The sequence below is a fragment of the Protomyctophum bolini genome (genome assembly GCF_963924005.1).
Source record: "Protomyctophum bolini genome assembly, chromosome: 16".
Lineage (NCBI taxonomy): Eukaryota > Metazoa > Chordata > Actinopteri > Myctophiformes > Myctophidae > Protomyctophum > Protomyctophum bolini.
In genome coordinates, this window is record NC_137877.1 from 1097589 (window position 1) to 1111473 (window position 13885).

Here is a 13885-nt window from a genome sequence, read left to right on the forward strand (position 1 = left end):
CTAGTGGCCAAACAACCATATGAAGGTTGTTCACAGACCTTCTAGTGGCCAAACAACCATATGAAGGTTGTTCACAGACCTTCTAGTGGCCAAACAACCATATGAAGGTTGTTCACAGACCTTCTAGTGGCCAAACAACCATATGAAGGTTGTTCACAGACCTTCTAGTGGCCAAACAACCATATGAAGGTTGTTCACAGACCTTCTAGTGGCCAAACAACCATATGAAGGTTGTTCACAGACCTTCTAGTGGCCAAACAACCATATGAAGGTTGTTCACTGACCTTCTAGTGGCCAAACAACCATATGAAGGTTGTTCACAGACCTTCTAGTGGCCAAACAACCATATGAAGGTTGTTCACAGACCTTCTAGTGGCCAAACAACCACATGAAGGTTGTTCACAGACCTTCTAGTGGCCAAACAACCACATGAAGGTTGTTCACAGACCTTCTAGTGGCCAAACAACCACATGAAGGTTGTTCACAGACCTTCTAGTGGCCAAACAACCATATGAAGGTTGTTCACAGACCTTCTAGTGGCCAAACAACCATATGAAGGTTGTTCACAGACCTTCTAGTGGCCAAACAACCATATGAAGGTTGTTCACTGACCTTCTAGTGGCCAAACAACCATATGAAGGTTGTTCACAGACCTTCTAGTGGCCAAACAACCATATGAAGGTTGTTCACAGACCTTCTAGTGGCCAAACAACCATATGAAGGTTGTTCACAGACCTTCTAGTGGCCAAACAACCATATGAAGGTTGTTCACAGACCTTCTAGTGGCCAAACAACCATATGAAGGTTGTTCACAGACCTTCTAGTGGCCAAACAACCACATGAAGGTTGTTCACAGACCTTCTAGTGGCCAAACAACCACATGAAGGTTGTTCACTGACCTTCTAGTGGCCAAACAACCATATGAAGGTTGTTCACAGACCTTCTAGTGGCCAAACAACCATATGAAGGTTGTTCACAGACCTTCTAGTGGCCAAACAACCATATGAAGGTTGTTCACAGACCTTCTAGTGGCCAAACAACCATATGAAGGTTGTTCACAGACCTTCTAGTGGCCAAACAACCATATGAAGGTTGTTCACAGACACTTGTTTGGGGGTTATAGGAACACATTGGTGAGACATTTGGACCTTTACAAGAAATGTCACATAAGGAAATTGACAAATAGGTTTTAACGTCAAACAAAGACCATGATCTGCATAAGGAGAAGAGACTGGAGCAGCACGGACATTTAGAGCCTTTTATAGTTGACCCATTCTGGGCGGGAAGCCCTCTTGGTGTTTACAGCATTATGTTATCCTTCATCTATTGAAAGATAGCAGACCTACAAGCTCGCAGCGCGCCACCGAGGTCTGCTATTTTTGAAAAATAGTGAAAATGTGGCACAAATCTTTGAATGTATATTCTTTCAGAGTGAAGGTTTTTAACTCAAATCTTTGCTTCTGAGTGTGTGTGTGTGGGGGGGGGGGGGGGGGGTCCCTGGAACAACATATTTTCGGATGGGGGTCGGCGGCCAATAAAATTATATATAATATTTGGGGTCCTTGACATGAAATATTGAGAACCACGGTCTCTCAGGTCTGAAAGTCCTTCCAGCCCGTCTGTCCACCATGGGGTCAAGAGCCTTCAGCCGCTCTGCCCCTCACCTCTGGAACTCCCTCCCCCCTGACATCAGAAACATGGACTCTATCACCACTTTCCAAACCCACCTCAAAACCCACCTGTTTAGGCAGGCCTATATGACCCTGCATGACCTGTCTGCTGCAAGCTGTGTTGTTGTTCTGCTTTTAACTGTGTTCTTGTACTGTTTTTAACCTGTACGGCGACCTTGAGTGCCCTGAAAGGCGCCTTATAAATAAAATGTATTATTATTATTATAGAAACATGGGTATTTCATAAAACTGTCAGGCCTAAATGTGATAAATAGCTCTATTATTTTGTGATAGTAATGGATTGTTTGCTCAGTAACAGGACTCTTCACATCTCTTCGTGCAGCGCTTTAAAAAACAGAAATTCATTTTCCGATCGTGATCCGATACCACATTCCCATCCAATCAGGATGGGGAACTCATACAGGATAAACATGTGATTTTGGACGTGATGTCACAGTTATAATAATAACACTAACATCGCTGATATAGCTGCTATCTCCACTGATGCTATGAAACTGTCAGACATGGGAGACCCCCCCCTTACTGAAAACAACTCTATAGACCTGAGAAAAGATTCAACAAATGTTTTCTAAACCCTGAAATTTTTTTCTGAAAAACCTTTGTTTCTATGTCAGCGGTGCTTAAACCTTTTTCACGCCAAGGACTCCCAGAATTATCGGTATTTGGCTGCGGACCCCCATCTGAAAATATGTTGTTCCAGCCATGTTTCAAAAATAGCTCACATAGCGTGGCACTCGGTGCCGCGCTATATAAGCTTGTAGGTCTGCTCTTTTTCAATAGCTAAATTATAACATAATAATACTTACTGTAAACACATTATCTTTATTTTAAAATAAAAATAATATATATATATATATATATATATATATATATATATATATATATATATATATATTCAGCCGTCCTCGTCGTTCCCGGGTCCACAGAGCGCACACAGCTCCTCCAGGACGCTCCAACACTGGGGGCAGTAGAGAGCCGGGCAGCCGGCGGTGGGACAGCTGAGCGCCTCCCTGGTCCCGGCACACCTCTGCCTCTCCCCACAGCCGCAGCACCACTCCAGCCTCCAGCCGCCCAGCCGCCCCAGGAGGCCGCGCAGCAGCGCCCCGGGGCGCGGCCCGCGGCCCGCCAGCACGCGCCGCCGCAGGCGGGCGGCGTAGGCCCTCCGGCGGTGCACGTGGAGGTTGTAGAGGAACAGCACGCGGGTCTTCTCCCTCTTGGGGAAGAAGGCGGCGGCGATGACCCTCCGCAGGCGGTTGCCGTAGGCCTGAGCCAGCCACATGAGCGCCAGCAGCGGGAGAGGCAGCGTGCTCCGGGCGTACTCCGCCGGAGTCAGGCCGACGGCGCGGGGGAGGCACCGGACGTTGCTGGTCTCCACGTCGACGCGGTGGGAGCTGTTGAAGGCCCCGACTGTGTTCTTCAGCAGGCGGGCCATCATGGAGTCGTTGTGCACCTGGATGTGGATGTCCTGCACGCTGCTCAGGTTGAACTCGGTGAAGGTGTTCCTCTCCACGATGCCCAGCGCGTGGTAGAGCGCCCGGTCGGCTCCCAGGAGGACGCCCACCGCCACGCCGATGGCCAACACCTGCAGGAGACCTCCCAGGATCAGTCTGAGCTCCATGGAGTGGACGGAGACGCTGTTGGGCACGATGAACTGTCCCCTCTCTGCGTTCCTCAGAGGCAGCAGGAAGCTCCGGCCGGCTTTCTTCCTGCGCGCGTCTATCCGTCTGAAGTACGTGGTGACGTACACGTTGTCGAACTGAACGTCCCGGTTGTACCGTCTGGCGTAGAGAAAGGCCGAGACGTAGACGGTGACGAAGGTGAGGGACGTGAGGACCTGGAGGACTTGAAAGAGCCAGTCTGTCACCGTCTGGATCTCCTGGAACTCCCTCTTCAGACCGTCTGTGAAGTTCTCCTCCAGGATGTCCCCGACCACCTCCTCCTCCCCGAGGCTCACCTCCGTGTGAAACTCGGCGGCCAGCTGTTCGATGGACTGGTTCAGTTTGTCGTACGTGTTTCCGAAGTTCCCCTCCACGGGGATCTGCTCCCGGCACCACGGGATCATGACCTTCATGACGTCACAGAGGAAGTCGAACTTCATGGAGACGCACAGGACGTCGTTGATGACGGGGACGCTGATCGTGTCCATGCAGTCGGCGTGTTTGACCTTGAACCAGTCCTGACAGCGCCCGATGCCCATCCCCACCACGTTGTCACATTGCATCATGGTGTTGGCGGCGAACTTGTCCTGCGTGCTGACCGGCGCCGACGACGGACTCGCTCTGAGAGGGTCATAACCGTGCTGCGCCATGAGCTCGTCCGTGAGGTTCCTGAAGGTCCCGGTCACCTCCGCGACGTTCCGTCGGAACGCGGCGCTGCTGTCCACGATGTCCTGGAGCACCAGGCGGAACGGCCTCATCACCTCCTTCCACATGACCTTAGTGTGGTTGATCTGCAGGTCGATGTTACAGCCCAGCGTCAGCGACACCGCCTGCATGTTGCGCTGGATGTTGGAGACGGGCCCGCTGGCCAGGCCCGAGAAGAGCAGGAGCATCACGTAGGCCCGGCCCTGAGCGCCCAGCATGCAGGGGGCGGTCAGGAGGAGCGAGCAGCAGAAGTGGGAGGAGAGCGCTCCGCCCGCGGCACACGCGGCGACAAACAGACACGCCGCCGTGGCGCGCTGGCGGAGGCTCAGCGGGAGGTTGTGGCTGAAGCCGAGCAGGAAGCCGAAGCCGCACGCGGCGCCGAACAGAGCCCCGGCGAGGCAGCGGGCCGCGGGGAACTCCTGCGGCCGGCCGAACAGGAAGCGGTGTAAAGTCCCGGGGAGTCGTTTCAGAGACATCTGCTCCAGGGTGGTGTGTGGAGCTCTTCTCCTCCGCCTCCCTGCCATGTGGACAGGCTCTGCCATCATGAATACATCTTCTTAAAGCATCTGGATCTCATTGTCTCTTAACATCTCTATATTTCTGTATATGGACTGGAGCTCTTGGCCTGTCGTCACACACACACACCACAAACCGTTGCTATGCACACCTACCTACTGTACACTGAACCTACTGTACACTGAACTGTGCCGTTCAAACATCTGACAGAACTCAACAGAACTCAACTCAAAAATGCTGTATTATATAAGTTTGAATAAATGGTATTTTGTCCAATCTTTTGTTTGTATGTATGTTAACACCGGGTGAGACGTCTTGAGTGTACATGGTGTGATGAGGTCAGATCGACATATGGAATGTCCGGACAGGACAGATCCATATATGGAGATCTAAGGGTGACATTCTCTTGAGTTTACAGGGTTTCATGTGGGCTGGGCATACATTTTCGGGCCTGTTGAGAACACTAGTTTTTTTTTTACTTCGGGCCTTTGACAGTCTAGAGTTGGAATGGACAGGTATCAGTCAAAAGGGAGACATCGAAAAGAAAGGATGGATGGGGAATAAGAATTAACATATGGATATATGTCAGAACCTGTTCTGACATATATCCATATGTTAATTCTTATTCCCCATATATCCATATATGTTGATCTAAGGTTTTGAGGTCAGATGTGGATCAGATGTTATAGTGATGTCACTAGACCTGGGCACCACATATGGGGTCTTTCCCATGTATGGGGAGTTTGAGTGATACGCTGACTAACGGGAATGTCACGTTTTCATAGTAAATGCGACCTGTGGTCGCAACAATATTACTTTGGTATCCCTGCTCTTCTAATGAGACATGTATATCCAATACACAGCCTTCGGGAATGAGGGAATAGCCAGCACACAAGGACATGTGTGCAGCTCACCTGGACATTATTCACCTCTGATGGAGGCGTTCCGGCCTGTTGGGTCTTCCTTCCTCAGCCTTGGGAACGCCAGCAACGCCGAGGACATTTCTTGTATGCTGGCTGTTCCGTCATTCCCATGTGCAGCCTTGCACCTATTAGACCATAGGTCAATAGGTACAGACCATAGGTCACCCATTAGACCATAGGTCAATAGGTACAGACCATAGGTCACCCATTAGACCATAGGTCAATAGGTAGGTACAGACCATAGGTCACCTATTAGACCATAGGTCAATAGGTAGGTACAGACCATAGGTCACCCATTAGACCAGAGGTCAATAGGTAGGTACAGACCATAGGTCACCCATTAGACCAGAGGTCAATAGGTAGGTACAGACCATAGGTCACCCATTAGACCAGAGGTCAATAGGTAGGTACAGACCATAGGTCACCCATTAGACCATAGGTCAATAGGTACAGACCATAGGTCACCCATTAGACCAGAGGTCAATAGGTACAGACCATAGGTCACCCATTAGACCATAGGTCAATAGGTACAGACCATAGGTCACCCATTAGACCATAGGTCAATAGGTAGGTACAGACCATAGGTCACCTATTAGACCATAGGTCAATAGGTAGGTACAGACCATAGGTCACCTATTAGACCATAGGTCAATAGGTAGGTACAGACCATAGGTCACCTATTAGACCATAGGTCAATAGGTAGGTACAGACCATAGGTCACCTATTAGACCATAGGTCAATAGGTAGGTACAGACCATAGGTCACCTATTAGACCATAGGTCAATAGGTAGGTACAGACCATAGGTCACCTATTAGACCATAGGTCAATAGGTAGGTACAGACCATAGGTCACCTATTAGACCAGAGGTCAATAGGTACAGACCATAGGTCACCCATTAGACCAGAGGTCAATAGGTAGGTACAGACCATAGGTCACCTATTAGACCATAGGTCAATAGGTACAGACCATAGGTCACCCATTAGACCAGAGGTCAATAGGTACAGACCATAGGTCACCCATTAGACCAGAGGTCAATAGGTAGGTACAGACCATAGGTCACCCATTAGACCAGAGGTCAATAGGTAGGTACAGACCATAGGTCACCCATTAGACCAGAGGTCAATAGGTAGGTACAGACCATAGGTCACCCATTAGACCATAGGTCAATAGGTACAGACCATAGGTCACCCATTAGACCAGAGGTCAATAGGTACAGACCATAGGTCACCCATTAGACCATAGGTCAATAGGTACAGACCATAGGTCACCCATTAGACCATAGGTCAATAGGTACAGACCATAGGTCACCCATTAGACCAGAGGTCAATAGGTACAGACCATAGGTCACCCATTAGACCATAGGTCAATAGGTACAGACCATAGGTCACCCATTAGACCAATCATCTCATTTGGAGTGTTAGACAGAAGTTGAGTTCTGAGGTTCCTCTGAGGTTCCTCCATGACAGAAGTTGAGTTCTGAGGTCCCTCCATGACAGAAGTTGAGTTCTGAGGTCCCTCCATGACAGAAGTTGAGTTCTGAGGTCTCATTGGCAAAGACCTGTTTTGGTTCCTCCCAGTACGGTACTTCTGAACCACACTACGGATGCAATCCACAATGATCTGACGACACCGCTTTGCTGTGGCACTGTTTGCATAAAGTATTTGCATAAGTGGCTCAAGATTGTCAACTATGACTCTCTCGGCCGTCTCTTTCCGTCTTCGCGTCTTCGTGTCTCTCCGCCTCGTGTTCTCTTTCTCTTAGACACAACCTTTGGTTTCTTGGCGATCGCATTCTTGGAGCCCTTGGGTGCCGACTTGGGTCGTTCTCGCATTCTTTCTTTTGACTGGAACGCACCACGACTCGAGGCAGGTGAGAAAGGAGGCTGTAACCGACCGCCACGTGAAAGTGAGAGAGTGTTTATGTTTGAGTTCACATCCACAGCAGAGTCTCTGACAAGACTGGACCTCCTTCTCCTTCTCCACCGAGATGAGACGGAACCGTTCCTTCTCTCGTTGCAGATAGCACCAGGCTCAGGGGAATTGTGTTTGGCAATATTTCTGTTCTTGGCCAAACTTCGTGGTGAACATTTGCACGATTCTCGGATCTTAAGATATGTCCCAGTGGCCAAAGCGACTTCGGTAAACTCGGGAGTATCCTCAAAATGAACAATGCCAGCTGCAAAGTTACGCCGGTGGGGCACGGCCGTTATCTTCTCCGCAGATATGACAGCGTCTTGAGGAGGGAGAGGAGGGTGGCCATCTTCAACTTTAAACTGACCAGAGCTCGGAGGGATATTATCTTCTTTCCCTCTGAGTGGACCGGGGCTCCTGGGGCCATCTTCATGGACTGTCGACGGACCAGGGCTCCTGGGGCCATCTTCATGGACTGTCGACGGACCAGGGCTCCTGGGGCCATCTTCATGGACTGTCGACGGACCAGGGCTCCTGGGGCCATCTTCATGGACTGTCGACGGACCAGGGCTCTTCTGCGGGATGTCTTCTTCAACTTTGACTGGCGGAGCAGTTGTGGTAGCGGGTGGTATGCCCAGAGGCAGTGGACGCTGGAACTGAAAGTTACAACTAGGAGTGTCTATTTTGGTCCTTATTTTCTTTCTTCGGTGACACGAGACGGAATCATGCCTCCTTCTCTTGTTGCAGATGGAACTAGGCTCACGGTTAGCAAATCCCTCCCCTACTTTATCCCAGTACCTCTGGTTGCTCCGGGTGAAATGTGTGCCGCTTTGGTTGAAGTCCTTTCGTCTTTCATTGATCATGGCCAAATCCTTTGGCTCGGCGCAGCGTTGCAGATGATGACCACAGAGTCCACAGTTGAAGCAAGAAGGGTTATTAGGCCTTTTGTCTTTCATTTCCTTCTCTTGTCCATCGGTACCGATAACTTGGGTGAAGATCTGCTTATATGTTGGAACTTCCCACTCGTCGTTCAGCCGGGGGGTTTCGTTCAGGAAAGGCTGTCCCGATGTATCAATACTGAAAGTTGGAAAATAGGAGACACTTCTTCCGTCCATTGGCTTCAAACAACTGGAGGAATTTGGCTTCTGAGGTTCCTCCATGACAGAAGTTGAGTTCTGAGGTCCCTCCATGACAGAAGTTGAGTTCTGAGGTCCCTCCATGACAGAAGTTGAGTTCTGAGGTTCCTCCATGACAGAAGTTGAGTTCTGAGGTTCCTCCATGACAGAAGTTGAGTTCTGAGGTCCCTCCATGACAGAAGTTGAGTTCTGAGGTTCCTCCATGACAGAAGTTGAGTTCTGAGGTCTCATTGGCAAAGACCTGTTTTGGTTCCTCCCAGTACGGTACTTCTGAACCACACTACGGATGCAATCCACAATGATCTGACGACACTGCTTTGCTGTGGCACTGTTTGCATAAAGTATTTGCATAAGTGGCTCAAGATTGTCAACTATGACTCTCTCGGCCGTCTCTTTCCGTCTTCGCGTCTTCGTGTCTCTCCGCCTCGTTCTACCTCTGTATACGACGTCTTTCTGGGACATTCTGTGTCTCCGCCGTCTCTCTTTGTCCCCGTCTGTCTCTCTGTCCCTGTCTGTCTCTCCGCCCCTGTCTGTCCCTCTGTCCCTGTCTGTCCCTGTCTGTCTCTCTGAGGCTCTTCCCACCTCTGTCTCTGCGTGTCATTCCGTTCCTTCTCTGTCCTTCGTCACTTCGTCGTATAATCTTGTAATTCTTATTCTTTCTCCTTCTCCGTTCCATCTTTCCCCAACGCCTGAGAGCTCATACAGCGCAACACGTAAAGGCTTTTATAGTCTGGTCGTAGCTCTGACGGGGTCTGATGTCACCTTACAATCCTATTAGGTTAAAATGGGCTTGCGGGAGGACTCTAGTGCACGCATCTCCAGAACCGTCCGAGCGACCCACTTCAAAGTCGCTGCGCATGCTGCCAACCACCAGGGGGAGTTGGGACTCACGGCATTGAGTCGGACGAATAGAATATGCCAACATGTCCAGAACCGCCGTACTGATCGATGCCCCATTTAAAGGCATATTCAGATTCAGAACCACAGACCCGGGATGTCCATATATGGTCATGCGTATATATGGGACCGACCGACGCGGGGATCACGGGCACGTGCGTGCATTGGCAAGGACTCTGCGTGCTCCTCGTTGAGTCGTTGGGATGGGTGGTTGTCCAGGAACCACAGAACCGACCCATGTTCCCAACAGAACCGACCCATGTTGCCAACCCGAGGTGGTTGTCCAGGAACCACAGAACCGACCCATGTTCCCAACAGAACCGACCCATGTTGCCAACCCGAGGTGGTTGTCCAGGAACCACAGAACCGACCCATGTTCCCAACAGAACCGACCCATGTTGCCAACCCGAGGTGGTTGTCCAGGAACCACAGAACCGACCCATGTTCCCAAATTCCCATCCAGTTCTCCAGAACCACTGCGTGATCCATCCATCCATCCATCTTCAACCGCTTATCCGTAGTCCGGTCGCGGGGGTATAACAGCTCCACCAGAGTGTTCCAGAGTTCCCTCTCCAGAGCAACATTAGTGACTTCCTCCTGGGGGATCATCCCGAGACGTTCCGGGGTCTCCTCCCAGTGGGACGTGCCTCGAGGACCTCCCTAGGGAGACGTTTGTCCCCACACGTCTCATTTGCCATTGATAATGAAAGGGGAATTCAGGTCAAATGTCCACAAAATTCTTGTCCCAACAACACGTCTCAATATTTGCCATTGACAATGAACGGAGAAATGACATCAGAATTCCGCTAAATATGACGTACATTAAACATCAAAACATTAAACGACATTGACATTGAAGAGAAATGTGTAAACGAGCAAATCGGCTAAACAAGCACATGTTGGTGGGAGTGCGTTGGCCAATAAGGGACCACCTTATGTAGCGATGTCAAATGTCCGCTAACATAAATTGATGTACGATGACAAGAGCGCCCCTCATTTCACAGGGGTGTGATTTATTTTTGTTGGTATTCAGACAGCCAGCAATGAGTCAAACGCTCACCACAAAATGTAGTCCCTGTGACACACATCTAGGGGCCGCTATCTGCATTCAAAGATGTTCCTAGAAGCTTTGTCATTGGTCGATTTGCCTACAAAAGCATTATGGTGAGCTCGCTTTATAGCGAGCACACCATAATGCTTTTGTAGGCAAATCATAACTAATGTTATCGACAGATTTAACTTTTTCCTCTTTCTTCGTCTTCCTATACTTACACATACTTTATGCTAGAAATGATAGTTCAAATTTCAACATGTTCAGCTCTTTGCAGTTATTTGTGCTTGTATTTTCTTTTTACACATTTTTACTTTTTTAATGTAATCATTTTATACTCCGTCATACTTTCACTTTGAAACTCCATTAAAACTCTATAATGTTCATCTATCTTTACATTTTTATTGGTGAAAGATATGTTTTGAAAAAGTCTTTTTTTTAAGACATTTAACTTTATTTATAATCCTTTCCTCCCATAGCATTAATAAATGGGATTTTATCCCAAATCCACCTCACTTTTTCAGCCTCATTGCTCTGGCATACTTTGTCGTAGAAACGTGATTTAAACTTTAGCAAGCTCACACGACTTTGGGTTTTTCCCCCTGGCCAGGGGGAGGCAGTTTAGAGACCAGGATTACTGCATGTTTTTTGTGAGGGTACCTACCCTAGGGGACACGGGGAGAACATGTGAGGGTACCTACCCTAGGGGACACGGGGAGAACATGTGAGGGTACCTACCCTAGGGGACACGGGGAGAACATGTGAGGGTACCTACCCTAGGGGACACGGGGAGAACATGTGAGGGTACCTACCCTAGGGGACACGGGGAGAACATGTGAGGGTACCTACCCTAGGGGACACGGGGAGAACATGTGAGGGTACCTACCCTAGGGGACACGGGGAGAACATGTGAGGGTACCTACCCTAGGGGACACGGGGAGAACATGTGAGGGTACCTACCCTAGGGTACCACACAGAGAACATTACAAACTCCACACAGAAAGTCCCTTTCGCCAACCCCGCCTCGGGTATGGGCACTGATGACGCCAAGGAGAGAACACGCCGCCAGCGCCCACAGCGGGAATCGAACCCAGGACCCTCTACTGTAGCTGTGAGTCGAACAGCGCTACCGACTGCGTCACCGTGCCCCCTGATACACGACATCATTACATGAGAACCTTGAACCTTGAGAAATCATTCATTCACTGCAGAGACAGAAAGACACACGAGCCGGCCGTTTGTGGTCACATGAGTACGTTGTTATTAACATCCATAGTTGGTTGATAATGCCACACACTCACATCATATAGCATGGGCAACAGGAGAGAAGAGCAGTGGCACTGGTGCTGACAGTATGTACTGTATTTACAGTATGTACAAGCATGGAGAAATGGCTTGATTTCAGGGGCGGGGTGGGGTGGGGGGCAGGAAGCAGAGGAGAGAAAACAGCGAGGACATTATAGTTTTTTTTTTTTTTTTGATTGACAATTTTTACGCTTGTGGCACTCTGTCATTATCGTGGCATCAACCGGTTAACATTTCAGTAAAACATGGATGTGGTCAAAGGTCAAAGGTCAAAGCTGTGCATGGGCAAAGGTTTCAATAGAGCACCGAAGTCTGACGTCAACATCGGTAGAGGGTGCAAAACCACGGGTTCATGTACTTTTTATTTGCATTATAATCCCCATAGGGGGGATTTTAGACCGCCTCATATAAGACCTGTGTTTGAAAGATAAACATGTCACCCCGGCCGCTTCACTCATATGGAAAAGAAGAATCAACTGACTGAGAGAAAACGCTATTGTTACTGCTACTGAATTAGTTACATTTCCGCTAGAAACAGACTGTATCAAATATGAGTGACTGACTGTCACAAGCAATACAGACACCTCCCTGACAATATAACGATACAGAGACACCTCCCTGACAATATAACGACACAGAGACACCTCCCTGCCAATATAACGATACAGGGACACCTCCCTGACAATATAACGATAGAGACACCTCCCTGACAATATAACGATACAGAGACACCTCCCTGACAATATAACGATACAGAGACACCTCCCTGACGATATAACGATACAGAGACACCTCCCTGACAATATAACGATACAGAGACACCTCCCTGACAATATAACGACACAGAGACACCTCCCTGACAATAACGCCGAGGCAGCTTGTTTATTTGTGGACCACAATGAACCTTTAGCAAGGTATGATAACAATCTATAAGGAACCCTTTTACCAGCTGTATGAAACAGCTCAGTGAGAAAACCTAAGGCCACATTTTATACCTTGGTGTGATAAAACTCGATAGATGTGCCCGGAAATCCACCACAAAATGTGTTTGGGGTTCCCTTTCTCCTGCTGTCCAAAAAAGAATAGTCACATATTTTGTCGAGAACGCTCATCTTTGACGTCAGTCTCTTGGGGAAATTACAATTAGTTTGTTGAATGCATCATAGCATAGACATATATAAAACGGGACCAAAATTAGGCAAATAGACTTTTTCGTTTTTTTTTTTTTCCTTTCTTTTTTTTTTTAACCAAGAAGTGCTTTAAGGCATAGATAGATATGAGCATTTTGTCCCTTACAGAAAAAGCAACACATAAGTGAATTAGCTTAATGGGGTACAAGAGAGCAGAGAATGCCCAGTACATTCATATAAAACATAAAGCCCCCCAAAGGCTTTACTTTCACTCCATAAATAATATCCCGTCTGTCTGTCTGCCTGTCTGTCTGTCTGTCTGTCTATTCACATTTCACATGCACGGCTCAGCTATACACAATACAGTTTAGTCAGTAAATAAATACAACTCGCCATGGCATTATGAATGTACAGGTAAATAGATACAAGCTAATGTACAGCTACAGGTGTTTAGCATTTTCAGCTGGAACCTGTCCTCTTCTGAAGATGTTCACTGATGAGGAGGAGGGGGTAAATAATCTGTCCTCTTCTGAAGATGTTCACTGATGAGGAGGAGGGGGTAAATAATCTGTCCTCTTCTGAAGATGTTCACTGATGAGGAGGGGGGGGTAAATAATCTGTCCTCTTCTGAAGATGTTCACTGATGAGGAGGGGGTAAATAATCTGTCCTCTTCTGAAGCTGTTCACTGATGAGGAGGAGGGGGTAAATAATCTGTCCTCTTCTGAAGATGTTCACTGATGAGGAGGGGGTAAATAATCTGTCCTCTTCTGAAGATGTTCACTGAGGAGGAGGGGGTAAATAATCTGTCCTCTTCTGAAGCTGTGCACTGATGAGGAGGGGGTAAATAAAGCGTGATTCATACTAACACGGAGCGCAGAGCCGGTGCCACATTTTGCCAGAAATATCTGATCTATATTATAAGTTAACAACGCATCGCGACAACCAGAGTATGAATCAGGC

General features: G+C 48.4%; 1 protein-coding gene across 1 annotated transcript; it reads right to left on the minus strand.

Annotated features, from left to right (window-relative positions):
• Positions 1-2586: 2586 nt before the first annotated feature.
• Positions 2587-4596, minus strand: dcst1 (DC-STAMP domain containing 1; the record flags this gene model as incomplete). The annotated part of the gene is made up of 1 exon (XM_080785214.1): positions 2587-4596. The coding sequence occupies one exon, from the start codon at positions 4594-4596 to the stop codon at positions 2587-2589; it is 2010 nt and encodes a 669-aa protein (XP_080641340.1).
• Positions 4597-13885: the final 9289 nt, after the last annotated feature.